General features: G+C 39.2%; 1 protein-coding gene across 1 annotated transcript in view; it reads right to left on the bottom strand.

Annotated features, from left to right (window-relative positions):
* MCPH1 (microcephalin 1) overlaps positions 1-5407 on the bottom strand; it is a 129494-nt gene extending 124087 nt beyond the window's left edge. Inside the window, exons 1-3 of the mRNA XM_015621623.1 lie at positions 5303-5407; positions 3092-3183; positions 686-804 (exon numbers count right to left, since the gene is read on the bottom strand). Coding sequence (XP_015477109.1) covers positions 686-804; positions 3092-3183; positions 5303-5321 — 230 coding nt within the window. The 5' untranslated portion in view covers positions 5322-5407. The remainder of the gene's footprint in view (positions 1-685; positions 805-3091; positions 3184-5302) is intronic.
* Between the last annotated feature and the right edge of the window lie 15081 nt (positions 5408-20488).

Genomic DNA, 20488 nt, shown 5'->3' on the forward strand with positions numbered 1-20488 from the left:
GGAGTGTTTAACACATGCATATACATGAACAGTGTTTTTACCCCTCATCTGAAATCTTAGTTAGGCCTGACAAGCACTTCATAAATTTAGAGAAGCAGCTATGGACTAGTAAATTCTAAATGGTTGGTTGCAATTCTAAATGGCTTGTTGGAATTTTTATTTAATTTTTTTAAAACAAATTTAATTTTTTCCATACGGTAGAAGAGAATCTTCATGAAGTTTTGTTCTGAACTTCCCAAATATCTTAAAAACCAGAATACATGGATCTTTTTCTTTCTTGCTAGGACATATTCTGTTTACAGGATTTAAGTACAGAAACAGTACAATGACCTTGATGAAATGTGCTTTTATACAAGAAAATGTAAGAATTGTATTCAGTGTAAGTATGGCCTCCACTGTCTACACATGCCATCTGAGAGCACAAGAGTAGAACACTGTTAACAAATATACTATGAAACTACTTCACCACATTCATTTTTTAAGAGTTAACATTTTACCTTTCTGCACAAGTCACATGCTTTATAATAGGAATAATGTAATAGAAAAGTTATCATTTACTCACAGATTTATCACTATTTCAAGTACATCAATAAAAAGGCTTTTGGATTTAAGTTTTTCAATTAAAAAATACTAGAATATATTATCTCTGAAATAGACCACATTCATTATGACCACAAGTACTCACTTTTCCACCCAGAGTACAGAAACTATTTTTACACCCATTTTCTGTGCTTTTTTCCATGTCGTCAACCGTCCGTCTTTGAAGACTAGATGGGTCACGTGCTTATTCAAAGTTTTTGAAACCTGCAGAAACACACAGAGAGCTCACATTTAGGTCCAAGAATTGGAAAATGCTAATGAAACCAGACAGCCCATTTTTATTGTATAAACCACTAGCATTAAAATTTATTCTAAACATTATGTCAAGGACCCTTTTGATCTTTCCCAGCTTCACAAGAAGCCTCAAGTAATCAAAACTCCATTCTCATTAGTCAAGCTAATGCAGGCTAAAGGGATGGAATAAGCATTTGTTTTCAATCTTCTCTAGGTTACCATTTTCAACTCCCTACACTATGTGTATCACTAACTTTGCAACATTTTTATTTAAGTAGTGCAACATAATTTCTTATGCAACAGCCAGTCCAGAAAGCAGATGCCACTATCCAAAGTAACATCTTTTAGGCAAAAGAGCTCAGGCTTAAAGAGCATTGCGAATCTCAATTTTTAAACTAATTTTTGTAAATAAAAATCACTTTAGTTTTGAGGAAAAGGCTGAAGGTATGACTAACAAAAATTATACGGGAATGCTTTAAAAATGAGAAATACAGAAAATTATAGCCAGCACAGATGACCAAATTTTCAGTTGTCAGCCTCCACTGGCAAGCGATGTTTTCAGTTCTAGATATTCCATTTTCCACAGACAAGGTTTCCTTTGTGGAGACTAAGCACCCTACACAGAACTGCTTGATCAGTTGTGATTGCTGATGTGGTGACATCAGTAGAATTCATTTTTTACAGCAGCATCTCCCCAGCCAAATGGAAATAGCTCCATGGCTTTCTGTTGCACCCTCAGTTGCATCATTATAGTTTGCTTACAGCATGCTGGGTCTGAATTTAGCTTTAAGAAAACTATTTAGCTTTTCCAAGCATTGCTGGTGGGAAGCTGATTATGACTTCTTAGAAGACAAAAATCTGTGATATTTAAGTATCTAGGTTTAAAATGATCCATTAGTCTCTTACAGAATAAGTTATTGCTCTAGATGCAACTGCTTACTCACTTTTTCCAGTATTTGGCTCACAGCCCATGTCCTAAGGGTGCTTGATGTAGCTTTGCCTCCAAATTATGGAGGAGCACCACCTTACATCTCCCTCTCCCCTTTCTCACCTCCTCCCCTTATCCTGTGCATCTTCTGCTTCACAGATGAACTTTGAGATGTCTGAATCAACAATCTAGAAAAAACTAATCTAGAATTTAATTTCCTGACACAGTTAACCAAGTCAGCTTAGTACCATGTGCTCAGCTAGTAACTGGGAAGTATCTGGAATAGGGAAGGGGAGTGACCACCCTTATTCAGCCATAGGGATATGCTAAAAAGGCTCATCTGTATCATCTGTCTGCAACAAATTTGATTATTTTGACTATTTTGAAGCCTTATGCTTCTGCCATATTTTCTGTGAGAAAAAAGCTTTACATTATTAGAATAGAATTACACTATTACTAGGTCTGATACTACAGCATAGAAATATTTCTTGTTCCTTTTACTCGAGTTATTTTTGTTTGATAACAAAACCAGTTACCCTAACTGTTCTGTCACAGTCAGCTTACTTCATACAGAAAGAAAGGATTTAGGGAGGGAGATCAGCAAGATTTCTTAAATTGTGGTAAAAGACACACACGCCCATTTTAAAGAGAACTGGGAGTCCACACAAATATTTTTTTGAAGCATGATGAGGGCTGTAATAATCTCCATTAACCAGCGATAATGTGAAAGAAGGGAGGATGTCAGTTTGACTTTGGTCTCTGGCTGAAATGTTACAGCTGGCATTTAAACAACTTTTGCACCTACAAGTCAACTATATGTCACAGAAAAATTCATTGAGACATATACTGAAACTCCAAGCTGTATTTTTACTAGTGCTTTCTGGAATTGATGCAAATTTGTGGGAGAGTGAATGGAAGAATAAAATGTCACGGTACTTGGGTTAGAAAACATTGTACTAACAACACAGCAGCTGCTTGCAAATTGAGGAAAATAAAACAATATAAGGTGCATCCTTGTAAGCCACGGGTTTTCAACACTTAGATTTGCTTTGCCCACAGTCTGTGGTAAGCCAAATACTTCCCAACAAGAGCATGCTATCATTAATATGCAAAGAGGTCTGTAGTTGTGGAAAGGCTTTAAATGCATTTCCCACCTGTCAGCAGCACAAATTTTACAGCACACTGGTCTATTCTCAGGTCTCTGATTTTTTCTCTTCCTGCCCTTTAAAAGCTCATACTAAAAAGAAATATATATGACAAGCAGAACAAGCAAGCTAATTTATAATTAAGATCTTTTGTATTTGATTTATTTCAAAATAGTCTCCTTACTTTTGCTCCCATATCAAGAAGCTGCTGTTCAAAGGTTTTTGAGTAATTTTCTGTTCTGTTAGAGGACCAAACTTCTACAAAGGCAGAAATACCTGGATCAGAAGAGAAAAAACAACAACTAATGAATGTAATGAAGTATATACCATGGTAAAACTGGTTAAACTGCCTTTCCAACAAAAATTTCATTTATACATATTGCATTCAGTTGCAAATACAGCTTTTAGTAAACTGAGTGCCAGATTTTAGCAGCAGAAATTTTTTTAATGTATTTATGTCCCCTAAATTAATTGTAATGGAAATAACTTAGAAGTCTGACACTAGTCAACTTTTCACTTCATCTATTTAAAACACATTACCAGCTTAACAAGCATTATCTTTACATTGCTATGCACGCTTACCATTATTTAAGAATTTTTAATCTTCACATTAATTAAAAATTTGAAAACCAGTTGATATAACAGAACTTATAGAACAAAATTACATCATCACAATAGAATTATTCCTTGCCCAAACTCCCAGAAAATTTTGCAGAAATATTACTTAACAGTTTCCAAGTGATTTCAGTTTTCACTTCATTTATATTGAAATGCCCCAAATTAAGTACATATAACAGGGGTTAATAAAATTTCCTATCAGTTACCTTATGCAACTTTAGATATTCAGATTTAATTAGTTTGCTTCATCAAGCAGATTAATAAACTCTTCAAGGAATCAAGTCAGCCTTGGTTGAGAATATCTTCAAACAACCAACCAAAGACAGAAGTACTGATAAGGAGGGATAAACAAATAAAACTCATAACAATCCCTTCATTAGTTTTACACAGGACAGGAACTAAAGTGACCTACAGTTTCACTGGCAATGCCACTTTCCCACTTTGAATGAGAAACCAAGAAAATTCCAAAAACTGGAGAAATGGCAGTTCACCAAAACCAACTTGAGGCAAAGGCCAGACAACTCTAAGAACTCATGAATAAAACTGAGACTTTCATTTTTAAAAGGGTCATCCTTAGCAAATATTGCTTAATTATCTTAGCTACTAAGACAATAAAGCATTTACTTCTGATTAATTATGTAGTCACATCTGTCTTCTTTCTAAATTAAAACCAGAATAATACTCCAATTATTCATAACAATAAAACTACTTTTATAAAGATTAAAATATTTTTACTATTAGAAATATTTTTGTCATACAAGAGAAATGTGAAACAAAGTACCTCCTCACTGTGAAAAATCTTATTATCAGTACTACAACTTCAGATATAAATGGGAATTTAAGACAAGTCTACTCCAATGTGCTTTAACTGTGTTCATTCTACTACTAGACTGGGGCAGATTCAGCTAGAGTTACTTTTTTCCTTGATAGTTCAATTGTGAAGAACAACGCACTTGCATATGAAAATATAGTATCTTCCTCTTACATCAAATATTTTAGAACTTTCATAGTTAAAATTCTCCTAGAAAAACAGATCAGAACATTTCAGTAAAGGAATAACTAGGAACTTAAAGGGATGCTACTTCAAAACTCCATGCAGTATGATCAAAGGTGTACATTACAGTAATTAGTCAATTTTAACTAATTAAATATATTCCAGCAAAAGGCAAGGCTTTTCGCCGTTTTTGTACAGTTGATGGAAAGGAAAATGAGGAAGTGCTTGGTGCTTTTTTGAACTAGAGGAGCTCCGAGTAGAGATCGGTTTTTGTAAACGCCAGCCTTAGAAGCCCCCCGAGAAGAGGGTGATCGCAGAGCAAAGTGGCCATGAGAGGGCAACTTGGCAAGGCAGAAATTTTGAGATGCAAAAGAAAGACACGACTGACTGGGACAGGAAGAACAGAGGGGTCGCCGGGCAGTGCCCCACCAGGAGGCACCTTACATCGGCACACGAGCGGAGGGAGGCGTCCGGCCCTGCCCACCCGCCGGCCACGCAGCGGGGCCGGGCCTGTGCCCGGGCACAACGCGCTTCCCCCCGGGGCCGACCAGGCCCCGCCGGCGGGATCGGGCGGGTTCGCGGCGAGTCAGAGCAGCCCGCAGTGGAGCCCTGACCACCCCGCTGGCCGGGCCCCCACAGCGGCCCGTCACCCGCCCTGACGGGAAGCACCGGGACAAGAACCGCAAGGAGACAGGGGGTAGGGGCAGCGCGGAGCCCGCGCCAGCCCGAAGGCTCTTCTCGGCCGCGCCGGGAGAAGCCACGGCACGGCGGCCGAGCCGGTACCTTTCAGGACGGGCTCCATTTGCGACACAGTCCCGGAGTTCGCGGCGCCCGCCAGGGTTCAAACCCGCCTCCGCGCATGGCCCCGCCGCGCCTGCGCACCAGCGGCGGGCCGGCCCTGCCGTGGCTCCGGTGCGGGGCGGGGAGCGGCTGTGGCGTCCCGCGGCCCTGGTCGGAAATGGGCTGTGCTCGGTCCCGCTACCGCCCTTTTCGGCGCCAGGGAAGGCTTTCCACCGCCAAATGCTGCTGGAAAGAGTGTCTCAGAATTAGGTTCTAAATACTTGTGAGAGCGAAGAGTCCAAGCTGTGACCCAACATCACTTCATGAATTAGACCATGGCACTGAGTGCCACATCCAGTCTTTCTGTAAACATCTCCAGGGACAGTGACTCCACCGCTTCCCTGGGCAGCCCATTCCAATATCTAATCACCCTTCCCGTTAAAAAAGTCCTCCTAATATCCAGCCTAAACCACCCTCAGCATAATTTAAGACTATGTCCTCTCATTCTGTCAGTAGTTCCTGGGACAAGAGACCGACCCTTGGGTGGCTACAGCCTCCTTTCTGGTAGCTATAGAGAGCAGTAAGGTCTCTCCTGAGCCTCCTCCAGGCTGAACACCCCCAGCTCCCTCAGCTGCTCCTCATAGGACTCGTGCCCCAGACCCTTCCCCAGCTCTGCTGCCCTTCCCTGGACTCGCTCCAGCCCCTCAGTGTCTTTCTCACAGTGAGGGGCCCAGAACTGGACACAGCACTCCAGGTGTGGCCTCAGCAGTGCCCAGTACAGGGGGACAATCCCTGCCCTGCTCCTGCTGGCCACACTGCTGCTGACACAGGTCAGGATGCCACAAAGTTTTGACAAAACCAAACACTGAGTGAATTTTCTGTGTCACTGTTCTCCATAAGGAATCCTAAGGAGGCATTCCTGAAGAATTTTAGTTTGCAGGAAAGTCCAGCATCAGAGAATTACTTGTCTCTCAACTCTCTGGTAGCCCAAACTGCAGTGTATGAAGTGGGAAAACAAATGTGAAAAACAAAGTCCACCCTTAAAAATTTTTAAAAGTTTAATAAGGGAATAAAAAGGGACAATGTCCAGTGCTGTGGTGTTTCTGGCTATTGGTCAGAGAACACACCAGCAGATTAAGACAATGTTTTCTATATACTGTTACATTACAGAGGTACATGCATATTCATGTGTTTAATACATTTTTCAAACATTCTTGTAAGTTTTTTGATGTTTCAGGAACTCTTTTGTTTGGTTTTACACTCTGATTTACTTGCATGATATCCTGTGGATTAGCTCAATATATTTTATTTCTTTTGTGTTTCCATCCTGTTGTTTCCCACTCCCTCATAAGGAGTTAACAAGTTCTTCTCCAATTCTTTTCCAGTGCTGTAGTTTGTGTCACTATTATCACTTGCAGAGGTCATCAGGAGATGTCGGGGAAACAGCATAATGGTTTACACCATTCTCTTAGTTACACAGAAGCATTTTAACATTTTGTGTTTTGCTAAGGCCTATGATGTAATACATTCATCACACCACTATTTCTATAAGCTATATGGTGCATACATAGATATATTTACCACATTACTATTTTTATAAGCTATACGGTGCAAAACCAAGAGATTGTGTTATACTAATGAGCAGCTAAAAGGAGTTACAAATTGTACCATATCTACTTATGATCAATAACAACATGTAAAAGCAAATACATAAATGAGAAAGCTGATACTATATTGTCATTTTTAATAACAAATAACAGAAAAAGACAGCAAAATAAAGGTTAGTAAAGAGCACTGTGAGACAGTATCTACCAAAGCATGTAAAACTGCTTGAGAGCAGCTATACTATTGACCATAGTTATGGAACCTTAACAGGAGCCAGCTTTGGTGCTCGCAGGCTGGAGTGTAGCAAATGTGATCTAAAGGGAAGTTAGAGAAAAATTCATGGTTTCCCCAGGGAAAAATGATAAAATGTATAATAAAATATGGGAATTAGTGAGTGTAAGGAGATTTATTGTGAGAAAGGACCTAATAGAGGTAAATGATGCTGTATAGCTTTATTATGCAACTCACAGAGCTCAGGAGTTACTATATGGTTGTACAAATTGGTGTTGTTCTGAAATCTTCAATATGTAATGATAATTACATAATTTGAAAAATAATATAGCTGACATGGAAAAACAACAGAGCTGCAACACAAGGATACTAAGTGATTTCCATATGAGAAGTATCTATTCTGACAAGGACTGGTCAGCTTGGAAAAGAAACAGTGGAAGGTGGATGTACTAGAGGTCATTAAAATCATGAGTGTGTGCAAAAGGTGAACATGTAGCAGTGTGTTCCCTACAACAGCTAGTGAGCACCAAAGACCAGATGGGGTCTTCTCAGAAGCTTCAGAAGGCTGTGGAAGTGTTCAGAGTGCTGGCAAACCACATGGTTTATGAAGAAAACCCAGCAAATCCCTGAAAATCAATTTAAGGCTATGAAAAATGTACAAAACCACCTTTCCCTTTGTAAAGCCTTGAACTGTATATTGCTGGACTCTGAGAAGGTACAGGGAACACTTCAGGTTTTTCTTGTTTTTTGTTCTTTTTCTAAGCAATTTTGTACTGGAGAGACAGTGCTGACCTAAAAATGTTTTGGTGTAGTCCATTTTGCCCATTCTTACTTTCATGGAGAGGCTCAGATCTTGACTCCTAGGAGTCTACCAAGCAGATAGCTTTACTAATGCTTTTTAAAATATGTTAATCTTGTATGTAGGATTTTGGCATTGATAATTTGTTTCATTTGCAGGGCATTGGTATGGCACTAAATATGTGGAAAGTGTTAAGCATAAGTTTTTGGGTGCTTCCTCTGCTGAATGTGTTCCTTTCACTAATGTATTCACTATGTGTATAAAGTAACCAGTCAATCTACATATATGTTTGTTTTTATTTACCTATCCTTTGTACTTCTGTGTGCAAGCGGCCTCAGGGGAGACAAAGAGTTCCATTGTCCCACCCCAAACCCCTTGTGAAGGGCGGTCCAGGTGCTCTGATTGGGTTTGAGTCCCTGGGGGGTTCTCCCTTGCTGTGTTTCTAATGGTTCCTGACCCTGAACTCTACCCTCAAAGGTGGGGACCCTTGAGAGTTCTGTCCCTCAAAAACCCCTGCTGTGCCTCTGTTCGGGGCTCTCTGTTCTGGACCTGACTTTGTTCCCATGCTGAATAAATGGTTTCATGAACAGGGGCCCGTCTCGTTGGTGTTTGATGCTGGTCCCCAGAATCCTGCTGCTTCCCTGGACAAGATCCTGAGGTTGCTGGCTGCAACACTTCTGTCAGTATATTACACAGCTCTTTGCTAGTCAATAATAAAATATTTTTACCAAGGTTCTCATCTGTGCCCTAAGGAAAAGGGAGTATTGTCCAATGCAGTGTCTATGAACATTGATCTGAAGGCAAGTTCAGAAAGGGAGTGAGGGTAGGGGAGATTGAAACATTCATTGAAAACCCTCAGTAAGAAAACCCACAGGCTGTGTTTGAGCCTTTAGCTGCAAGGTAGTAGCAGGTTTTATAGATGCTAAAGGCAAATGTGATGAAATGTGCAACTGAACCTGTATGCTCTGATTCTACACTGGTAGAAACAATGAAAAGTAGTAATTGCAAGAAGATGTAATTTGTGATCAGAGCAGACTAGGACTACTCATGAGGACACTGGATTTGGGATGCCCACCTTTTTGTCATGAAAATGAATACACAGAATACTGAAACTGTCCCACAAATTTACAGTTTTGTCTTAAACGATTGGAGCTTTGACATCAGAATTACTTTAGGATTTAATTTAATAATTTAAGAAGTAAATTTTTTGATATAAGAACTTAAGTCTCAGATGTTGACTAAACTTCAGAATTCCACTGGTAGTTAATAGTTGTCTGTTCTTGTACCAGTATTATCTTACGGTCAGCTACTCCTCAGCATTTATCATCCTCTAGTACTTTCAGAATGCAGCACTATATTTTTACGGCTGCTATTTTGCGGTTTGAATACAACAGGGTGTTTTAGCTTTCATGCCACAATGAACTTCTGGAAATGACAATGAATGGGGCTTATTTACATTAAGTAAACATAATGTAAATGCCCTCTAAATAGGCTAGTTATTTGGCTTGATGATAAGTAATATCATGGTGTCTATAAAGCTAGGAATATAGCATTAACTGTTATATTTTCTCTACAGTCAGTACTTACTAGAACATATAGGTTGTAGAATGCTGTACTAGGAAGAAAGAGTTTTACAGGTCAATTATATTGATAAAGGAAGGAATTGTGAAAGTTACATTTCAGTTGACCTCCTAATCAAAAAGAAGTAATAGTTACAAAAAAGTAAAAGCCCTATAAACACCTAAATGTTTCCCAGCCATCAAAAAAGTCTTGAAAAACAAAAAAAACAAGAACAAACAAAAAATCCCCACCAAAAACTAAAAAAAAAAGAAAAAGAAAACAACCTAAAAAAAAAAAAATCCATCAATGCAGTAATTTTCCAGGTTTAAGTAAAATACGGAAAAGAGCTGTATTCTCAAGTGTTGCTTTGGCAATTCAAAGGATTCCTTCTCAGCCAGACCTTAATTTATTGATATAAATTGGATTTGAACTTTGGGATCGTATTTTGTAAGGCTGCATCACCGAGACAAGTTCTCAGATATAGAGTTCATATGGTGGACTATGTATTACTCCCTGGGACTTAACATTAGGCATATGAAAGATTCCTAGAACAAATAAGGAGGTTTTTTATTATTAAGTAAAGTCTGATTTTCTATTGTTGGGTAGTGCTTGTTTGTTTATTTGGTTGGGTGGATTTAATGAACCTATTTCCAATTTGTGCAAACAACGGCTTTAACCTTTTTTATTTATTTTTTAAAAATCTTAAATTTCCAAGTGTGAGCTGTTTCCTCTAAAGTAGTAAATGCCAGTTAATCAGTTTGTGTATTTAAGACCTGAACACTTGTATAAAAACTAAAGTTGTCTATAACGCTACTTGACCATTAGAGATGCAGAGGTGGGAAGAAGTGCTTGGAGCAGGTACAAACTTGCATGCTGCCTTCATGGAGGAAGCTCCAGAAATCAGCTCTGATTGTCCACATCAACTGTCATTGTCTCCTCTGACAAGGTAGACTTCTTGTTTTCTTAGTAAGTCTAACAGTTCTTGTCTATGCCTGTTTCAGTTTGAACATTGATTTTAAAAGTAGCATACAAAACGGTGCAGTGTTTTGGTTGCCATGTTCTGTGCCATTAATACTGGACTGACAGACGTACTTTACATTCTCCTTTTCTCAGGACTCAGCATAACTATTTTGTGATGAACTAATATTTCCAGCTCTGGGATTGTAACTATTTGTTTATCAGTTTCCAATTAGTAAAGGAAACTCTTTCCCATCTCTTTGCCCCTGGCTGGCCCACCATTAACCATGCCCAGCCTGCCCCACAGCGCCCCCTGCAGCTGTGGGGGAATCACTGCACCTGCCCTGCCTGGCCAGGAGCCAGCAGCGCCCCTGCCAGCTGTGCCCAGAACTGCACTGAGGGGAAAGCACCTGCGGCTGAGAGGAGGCTGGCACTGGGTCTCTGGTTCTGTTTGTTGTTGCTGCAGTTATTGTGTTTGCTTGTCTTGTTAGATATATATTCCAGGAAATAACTGTTATTCCTTTGCCCATATCTTTCCTTGAAACCCCTGTAATTTCAAAGTTATAATAATGTGTAGGGAAGGGGGTCACATTTTCCATTCCAGTAAGGTTCCTGCCTTCCTTGGCAGACATCTGTCTTTTAAACCAGGACAATAAGATTGAGGAGTCACACCTCAATAGCCTCAGAGGCATTCTAGTCTCCTTGCTTCTCCACAAGCAGAGTACAGCCTGAGATTGCCAACAGTGGCTTCTTTGTTCTCTTGTTCTCCTCCTTTGGCTGATGCTTAAAAAGGCATGTTTCGACTTTCCACTTCTGTTTTGCAGAATAGTTCATTCTAAACAGATAAGAGGAAATTCTTATAAGAATTTCCTTACAAGAGAAAATCTTATGTTTTTTCTACTTATTTTAGTATATATTATGTAGACTATTAGTACATATTAGTAAAAAAAAAAACAAACAAACTCAAAAAGCCAAAAAACCAGCATTTTAATACCCATTGTGAGCAATGTTGGGAAAAAAGTTGCATATGCTTGTGAGATATATGTGTATCTGTCATTGTCAAAATAATGTTATCGCTACTCTCAGTCCTTATTTCTGTTTCATGGAACGTGTAAAAAATTATGAGGTACATTTATTTCCTGCCATAAAGAAAGAGTAACGTTATGGATCATGTCTTACAAAGTCTTACAAAATCGTTGAAAGTTCTCGTCAATGAGATGATTTTGTTCCTTTTCCTTTTCCAATGTGAAGTTCATGATTAACAAAATGGCATGAAGTAAGTATGAGACCTTTTTCAGGAAATGAAAAAGCATTTAATACTTTCAGCATTTTTTACTTTCAGCTGAGGCAGTGACCATTTTTATTTTCTTTTCCTACCCTGTAATTAAGAAATCACTGTTTTTATATCCACAGCTTATGTGCTGATACAGCACCAGCTTTATTTTGCGTTTGTGATACAGTGATAATAAGATAGAGATCTATCCTTGTTAAGTTTTAATTCACCCAGTCTTTGATGCACTGTGACCCCAGAGGCCTGTCATGGAAGAAAAAGACGGCAGAATGCTGAAAAATAACAGCCCATCATGTAATTGAGAGTATGACTCAACAACACGCTAATAATCAGGTTTCTGTGTTGTTCATGAGATGGCATGGAAGGCTTATTCATTTCCCCTCTGAGCAGTTTTCACTGCCTGCAGTTCAGGCTGGGACTGCAGCTGTGAAGGGGTCAAAAAGCCAGTTTATCTGACCTCTGTACTAAAATTCTTTTGAGAAGGTTTGTGATTTTCCCAAGCAATGTAGAACTGTGCTGCTGAAAACAGGCTTTTTGCTTTTCATACATCTCTGTGGAGATCAGCTCTGGACAGCGTTAACAGCATATATCCCCAATGCTTCATGATCCTACTCTTGCTTGGCAAAGCTGCCCAAAAGATACTGTTTAAAAGCACAGTCCTCTTGTGTGTGTTCAGGCATGTCTTTCTTGAACATGTGAGAGCAATTTAAGGTTTTGATCTCCTACTCTGAGCTCCACAGCTTACCTGAGTCTCAGGAAAAGTGATGGTAGGGTAAATTTGGAGTTAATGCTGTGAACTGAAGCAGGACTCACATTTGCTGCAGCTGACTCATCCAGAAGCAGTGGATCCAACAAAGAGAACAATGGTGTGAACTTCTATCTCCCTGACATGAATGACCAAAGCTCATTTGAAAGCGTCTGAGGTGCTTTACTTGCCAACTAGAATTTCTAATTTGTATACACGATGATGTGGTATACACAGGAAAGGAGATTTCTGTTACTGTCTCTTTGGGAATAGGCATCAAAACAAGGAATATTACTATATTTACAACTACAGTTTGCCTACATCCTGTTGGCAGAGCGTATCTCCCAAGTTAAGTATGACATGGTAGGGTTCAGGCTCAGAGAAGGGTGACTAGTGTGAGAAGAAGTATGTCAGTATGGTTTAGTGGGCCTCAGTGTTGTCTGGAAAACAGCTAAGTGAGGGCAGGTGTGTAAGAAGGGGTGGGTGTACAGACTGATGAGTGACCTGGAGAGGGGTACTGGGGAGAAGCTGTTTGCTCTCTTTTCCCAGTAAAGTACAAGCATTCAAAGAAGTCAGTAGATGTCATATTCATAAAAAAAAGAAAACGTGTTTTTTTTAACACAAGTGGAACTTAAACTCTAGAACTCCTAGCAGCTGGGTGTTGCGGATGACAGAAGTGGTCACAGAATTCAGGTGGGTTACTAAGTATTTCACAGTTATACCTAGTTCAGGAAATCCTGAAGCCATAAATAGGCTGAAACTCTACTGAGACAGGTTACTGGTTAGATAAACTCTGACTGAGAAAACATATTTTTATGTTTCTAAAGTTTCAAGTTGTGAGAGGCTTGATGCTTTAAGAAAGGAATCCATTAAGTTTGTGACACCAGCTGAGGGGTAATGTCAGTACTCCTGAATTTAAGACTGCCATTCAGAGGGACTTAAATGGGCTGATTGTTAAATTCAACAAATATCCAAAGTCATGCACCGGGACAGGAAGGACTTCTGGCAATAATAAAGAGTGGTTTGGGTTCTTTCTGTATGAGAAAGACATGGAGAAACTTCAGTAAGTTCAGAAAAGGGCCATCAGGATGACTGGAACATTTGTCCTTTGACAAATGTTGACAAGAGATTGAGGTAACTGGGCCAAGCAATGGAGCAGGTTTCCCACAGGGGTTGTTCAAGAACACAGTGCACAAAGATCCAAGCAAATATTGTCTGAGTTCAGTGTTGTACCTGACTAGACAAATTCCCAAGATCTCTTCCAACTGGATTTATCCTTTAATTCTAGGAATTTTCAGCTGGATCACCTCCTTGAATTAATCAGTGCATGACTTCTGAGCAATGGTGCCTGTGTAAAGCAGGGACAGGGCCAAATTATCAAAGAAGGAGTGGAAGCTCATCTGTCTTAGACCAGTGTAAGGTGTTGTGGAACTGGTCCATGCCATCTTTCACCTTGTGCTGTAGACCAGGACAGTGTTCCGAATGTGGAACAAAACACCTGGAACCTGATCATTTAGAGAAGAACAGGCCTTCTTGTCATCCTGGGACTTGGGTTAAAGATATGATGATGAAACTTCATACTCTGGTATGACTGTCAGATTATTGTCTGTTACTGATTTTTCATGTAGGCAATGTGAAGTTGCAACAAGGAGCCTGAGGGCAATCATGAGAGACTTCAGAGCCTTGGGACAATGGGTTGAGGGATCAGGAGCAGAAGTGTTCACTATCTTTCCAGTTGCAGGAAATGATGAGAGAAGAAACTGGAAGAACCAGCAAATTAGTACCTAGCTGTCAGCCTGGAGCCACTGGCAGAATTTTGGGTTTTTTGATCATGGGTTGGTCTATGTGACACTGAGCCTTCTGGCAGCAGATGGGATACACCTGTCTCAAAGGGGGAAAGGATCTTTGCATGGCAGTTAGCAGAGCTCACAGAATGAGCTTTAAATTAGATTTTAAATGGGAAGGGGAGAAAACCAGGCTCCCTAGAGCTAAGTGTGGGGGTGGCATGCCAAGTTTTGGAGGATCATGTGCTAGTGAGGTCAACAATGTACTCTTTAGATGGAGTACATTTGAAATGTCCTTATAAAAAAGTGTGTACAGCATAAGAAATTAAAAAGAAGAGCTAGAAGCCTTGGCTCTGCCCCATATCTATGACATGATTGACATAAGATGAAAATGATGGGGTGAGTCCTATGATGGGGTGCTGTAGTGGACAGTTATAGACTTTCAGGATAGATAGGCAGGGCAGGCAATTCCAAAATGTCAGAAGTGGCACAGAAGACTGGCTTGGCTGAGAAGGGGTCTTAGGAAGAGGAGGAAAATGTTTGGACATAGGTGACAAGAGAGGCAACATGGGAGGAGTACAGAGGTGCTGGTCATCGCTGTAGGGATAAAATTCTTGTTGCAAAAACTTGATTAGAGTTGGGAAGGACTTATAAGGGATAAGGGATAATAAGGGATCTTAAAAATATGCTGATAGCAAAAGGAGAATTGGAAGTAATATTGGTCTGTTGCTGTTGGGGTCAGTCATCTCCTCAGTAGGGACATAGACAAAGCAGAGACGTTTAATGCCTTTTTTGCCTGTTTCAACACTGATGATGGCAAATTGAATATGAATCAGCAGTGTCCTGGCAGCCAAAAGGGTCAGCCATGTCCTGGGGTGCATCAGGAACAGCATTGCCAGCCAGTCAAGGGAGGTGATTGTCAACTTCACTGCTGTAGCTTCCACACTATTGTATGCAGTTTTGTGTATCACAATATAAGAAAGACATCAAAGTAATAGAGAGTCTCCAGGCGAGGATGACCAAGATGTTGAAAGTTCTTGAGGGCAAGACTTAGGAGCGGCAGCTGAGATCACTTGGCTTGTTTGGCCTGGAGAAGAGAAAGCTGAGAGGTGACCTCATGGCAATCTAAACCTTTCTCAAGGCAGGTAGCAGAGAGGGAAATGCTTATCTCTCTCTGATAGCCAGCAGTATGTCACAAGGAAATGGAATGAAGCTGTGTCAAGGGAAACTCAGACTGCAATTAGGAAAAGGGTCTTCACTGAGAGGGTTGTTGGTTACTGGAACAGGCTCCTGAGGGAAGTGGTGACAGCACTAAGCCTGACAGAGTTTAAGGACTGCCTGGTCGATGCTCTTAGTCATTAGGTTAATTTTACATAGTCCTGTGAGGGGCAGGGAGTTGAACACAATGATCTTTATGGGTCTCTTCCAGCTTGGAATATTCTAGAATTCTGAATAAAACTAAAACTAAATGAATAGTTTATTACTAGGAATGCTGTCTTCCAGAATGCTACAAAGCACTTAGTTTTTAGTGCAGCATTTATAAAAAATTACTGACAGAGTTAGCTGAAATTATCATTATTTAATGCCTTTGTGTTGCACATTCTAATAAAATGATTGGTCCTAAAAATTGATTTGTTTTAATTCTGTTTGTCCATTTCCCTCTTTTTCTCAAAAAAATATGTTTAAACAGCATCTGGACTAAGAACTGCAAAAAGGTTTTGCATGCTTCCAGCTCTGCTTAGCTAACCTGTTATCACAGTAAATGGGTGGATGAAGTGCACAAGAACAAAGTGTAACTCTCAGTACATGTGAAAGTAGATTGTAGGCAAGCAGGAAGGGAACAAATGACAAATGTCCGATAAATGTCCATTTTTGTTCAAGTAGAGCAAACACATTTTGATTGTTTCTATTGCTCATCATATGTTTTTGGTCATGAGGGACCAAACTAAATTTTTATGCAATTCTAGTGAAGCTAGTAACGATTATGGGCCAGCTACTATTAAATGAAAAAAATAAATAAATCAGGAATGGATTACAAGGAAGAAGGTAAGTGGCAGATGGGAGACTTGGGAGCACTAAAGATTAACCCATTTGCTTTTCAGTTGTTTGAAGATGGATTCTAATTTCTCTTTCATCAAGGCAGAGATAAAATATATTTGTATCATCAGAATACAATGAAATCTATGAGAAGAGTCAGCAAATTGGTCAGACTATTCAAAACATAGAAAAACAAGATAAAAGGGTACTCTGCAGTTAAGAGTGAGCTATAGATATATAGATCACTTAGTAGGGATTTGTAATATGAACAGTATTTATTATGCAATAACCCAATGGATATGAAAATTTAAAGTGACACAAAGATCTAGTGAAAAGCTGAAGAGATCTGCACACTGAAAGATACTGAACCACAGAGACAGATAATAGGACTGTTATTTGACTTTTATAAGGCATCTCAAAGTTTTAGATCAAAGACTGTTTAGCACAAAGTCTGAGATAATTTTGAAATGGTTATCTAACTATTTAAATTTCTGCATTCTTTCACCTAATGCAGTTTTGATACAGTGTAACACAAAGCTAGACATCATGTGAATGAAGAGATTACCTTGTTCTTGCTGTATTATGTATTTTGCCACATGTATGTTACATTTCCATATGCCTATTGAAAAAAAAAATCTATTCTTTCATGAAGCCCAGTAGCACTGTATAACATTTCCAAAACTAATTTCTATTCATTTAGTTGAAGTTTTCACATCAGTTTTGGCTGGAAATTATGGCCTGAGACTAATGAAGATATAGCTAGCCATAAAAACACTGGGCCTGAGCAGTAGGCTTCAAACCCATGATTAGGCTTTTCCTGATAATTTTGGGTGCCTATCTTTCAGGGTGGCAAATATAGAGCAAATTTGTTGCTAAGGTATGGACCTATAGATAAATCGCTATGGAATTCATCTGTTAGTTTGTAGCATACAGATTGTTCAATAGCTGTTAAAAACTCTACTCTTACCCAGAAACAAGGGAATGATTGATTACCCTTTCTCACTGACTCTTGAAAAAAAATATTTACAAGAGGCAAAGTATGTACATGAATTGTTACAGTTGAATGACAAATTCATTGCCTGTTCATGGCCTATGTTAACTTCATTTGTCTTGATAAATTGCTTATAGTCTTAGAAAATATCATCTGCCTTCATCTGAAACAAGACACGTAGAGAGGTTTGGGTTGAACATCTCAAACTGTTAATGGATTTGGAAAAATGAGACCTAAATCCCCAAATTCTCAAAAATGGCAGAATATTGGGTCAAAGAAATAGCTCATGGTACTTTCATGTAGGACTTGCAGATAGCAGCAAAAATGTGTCAGGCAATAAGGGAGTGAATATATTACTAGGAAAAAAGTTACATCACTAGACTTGCTCAAATAAAAAGTGCTATACAGAGTCTCAAATGGGACTGTAAAAGTATTCATGCTCTAGGAATATACTCAGTGATGTGGAATTCATCTGCTTTGCCTTCTGAAGAGCTGGAACAAGGAGTTCTTGCTGGCAATATATTGGGCTATAAAAAGTATTTTAATGTCTCTTAAGGCTGAGGAAGAGACAAGGTGTTCTTACAGAAAGAAACTTCAGCAGCAGGAAAACTTGGGAGATACAATAGAATGAGTGAGGTCTGTGTCTTTTTGGGTGAGGTCTATGTCCTTTCTATTTCCTATAAGGGAAGCACTTTAGATCTAGAATGTGGATGTCTTATTCGAAGCCTAGAGAAAATATTACTGGAATGATGTATGCTTTCCAATAGTTTAACAAGTCTACTACAAATTAGGCTTATCATAATTCTAGTGTAATAAATATCAAGGACATTTTGAATTTTACAATTACACCAAGGATAACATTTGCCTCCTCTTATTTTAAATGCAGAGACCTTGAGCAGTTGGACACACAATTTTCATACAGTGTATCCATGATAAAATATCTTTGAAGGTGAAACAGGCTTAAGAAATTATCCCTTTCATACACACAATGGTAATACTGCTGTTATTTGCTGTCTCCTCTTAGCAGCAGTAAGCTGTTAGATATTCACCATGCCTAATCTGTGTCCAGGTTAAAAGTAACATTTTCTTCTCTGAGACCCATTTCTTTGAACAATGTTCATTTTAGTTATCTGAGAGAAAAAAACATTGGAGGGGGGAGGAAAGGGGGGGGGGGGGGGGGGGGGAGGGGGGGGGGGGGGGGGGAGGAGCAGAAGGAACCTTTCAGGATGAGAAACTTAAGTTACTTAAAACTTAACTTAAAAAGACTTTAATGCTTCCTTATCAAAGGCAGCATATTATCAACTACAGCCTCATTTTTGACAGTGGTGTTATGCATGGCCTCTCTGCTTTGCATTATTCAGTGGTGATCCTTGTTTTTTCCAGACAGTGACCCTATATTGTATGAGAAATGAATTCAGGACTTGATTCATATCTGGCCTCAGAGAGAAAGAGGAAAATCATGTTATAGTCCCAGACCTGTCTGTGATCATAACATCAGGATCACTGCACCCTGTGAAGCTAGGCTCTGGTACGTATTGCTGCAAAAGTTACCTTTGATTGCTGAACACAGGAAATGTACATATTTGGGGGGTAGGGGCTGGGGTGAAGTGAGAATGAAGAAAGAAACTTCTAGTAAACAAGCACATGGGGTTTTAGAAAAGTATGCTATAAGAAAAAAAGCATGCCAAAAGATGATCTTTACATGAATCAAAGCTGATCAATGTTTCTGATGACAAAGGATAAGTCAGGACCATGATTAAACTTAAAATGCTGTGGGGAAAGCAGTCCCTTCATTTTTTTAAAGAATTCTTACATCACTTTTGAATATCACCTGAGTTTCAGAAGTCACCTAGAAACAAAAAGGAAAATAGCTAGCAATTTTTGCAATAGTTTTATTTTGCATCATAAGAACATTGCTCTTGTTCTCCTGATCTGAAAATAGGCTCTCTGACCAACAGAAATAAAGGCATTATTTATTAAATTCAAGTGTAACCAAAGTGATTCATAGATGACCAAAGGGTTTCATTTTTGGATATGAGCAGGTAGAAACAAAGTAGCATAGGGGAGCTCATGTAAACATTTTTCTTTTTAGTGTGAGAAAGCTGCAATGATATATTTTCAACATGTCAGAAGAGGTATCTGTTTTCTTAGTCTGATCTAATCTTCCTACTACCCTGAAGCAAAATAATGCTATCAGAATTAATTAGTTACTGGTTGTTTTTTTCCTAGGTGCCCTTATGTCCTGTAAAACTCAGCAGAAACATTTCAACTCAATGAAACTCAAGTTTCATTGTTTCAAAAGGCTGTAATTAATTGTGATAAAATGGTGCAGCTCTGCTGTTTTTGACCAGAGCATGGAGTAAACATAATGGATTTTCATGTATTCATTATGGAGAGAGCTTTACTCTCTCATTAATAGTATTTGCAACCAAAAGGAAGCAGAGTGAGCAAAACAGTTTAAGGGAAATGGGAGAGTAATAGGGAAGGAACATGGCTGAGGTCCAGGTTCAATTGTCAGGAAGGAAACAGGTCTTTGGCAATGACTGTTGGCTACTACACTTCTTCATAAACATAAGAAAGAAAAATCTTTAGGGAAAAAAATTGTTATGAGAATCATCAGCCATGTAATTCACTTACTGAATTGGTCAACTGTTTTTACAAAGCAAAACCACTGCTTAGTGACTATGAGTTCTAATAGATTCATAGATTGTTTTGGGTCAGAAGGGAACTTACAAATCATGCAATTCCAAACCCCCTGCTGTGGGCAGGGACATCTTTCACTAGACCAGGTTACTCAGCTCCATGCAGCCTGGCCTAAATTCCTATTACACAAGGGAAAGAAAATAGGACTTTCCTTAGTACTGGAATTAAAAAGTGTTAAATTGCATGTGCTAATATTGCCTGGCACCAACAATATCCTTGACACTTCCTCCCTGCCAGCAATGCCACCTCTTTCTCCCACCTGAAAACAGGTCAGTCTCTGCTCACTGCAATGTATACTTGAGGTCTAAACTGAATCTGTCCTTAAATAAATATTGTAGCAGTAAGCCGTAAGTAAAGAAGTAAACAGGGATTTGTACGGATTGCAAAAAAAACCCCACCCAAGCTCAGAAATCAACCAAAAATTTTAGTGTTAGTTCCTAACAGAGAAGACTAATCCTCGCTGCCAGAATGCTGAGTGTACTTTCC

The sequence above is a fragment of the Parus major genome, chromosome 3 (assembly GCF_001522545.3).
Source record: "Parus major isolate Abel chromosome 3, Parus_major1.1, whole genome shotgun sequence".
Lineage (NCBI taxonomy): Eukaryota > Metazoa > Chordata > Aves > Passeriformes > Paridae > Parus > Parus major.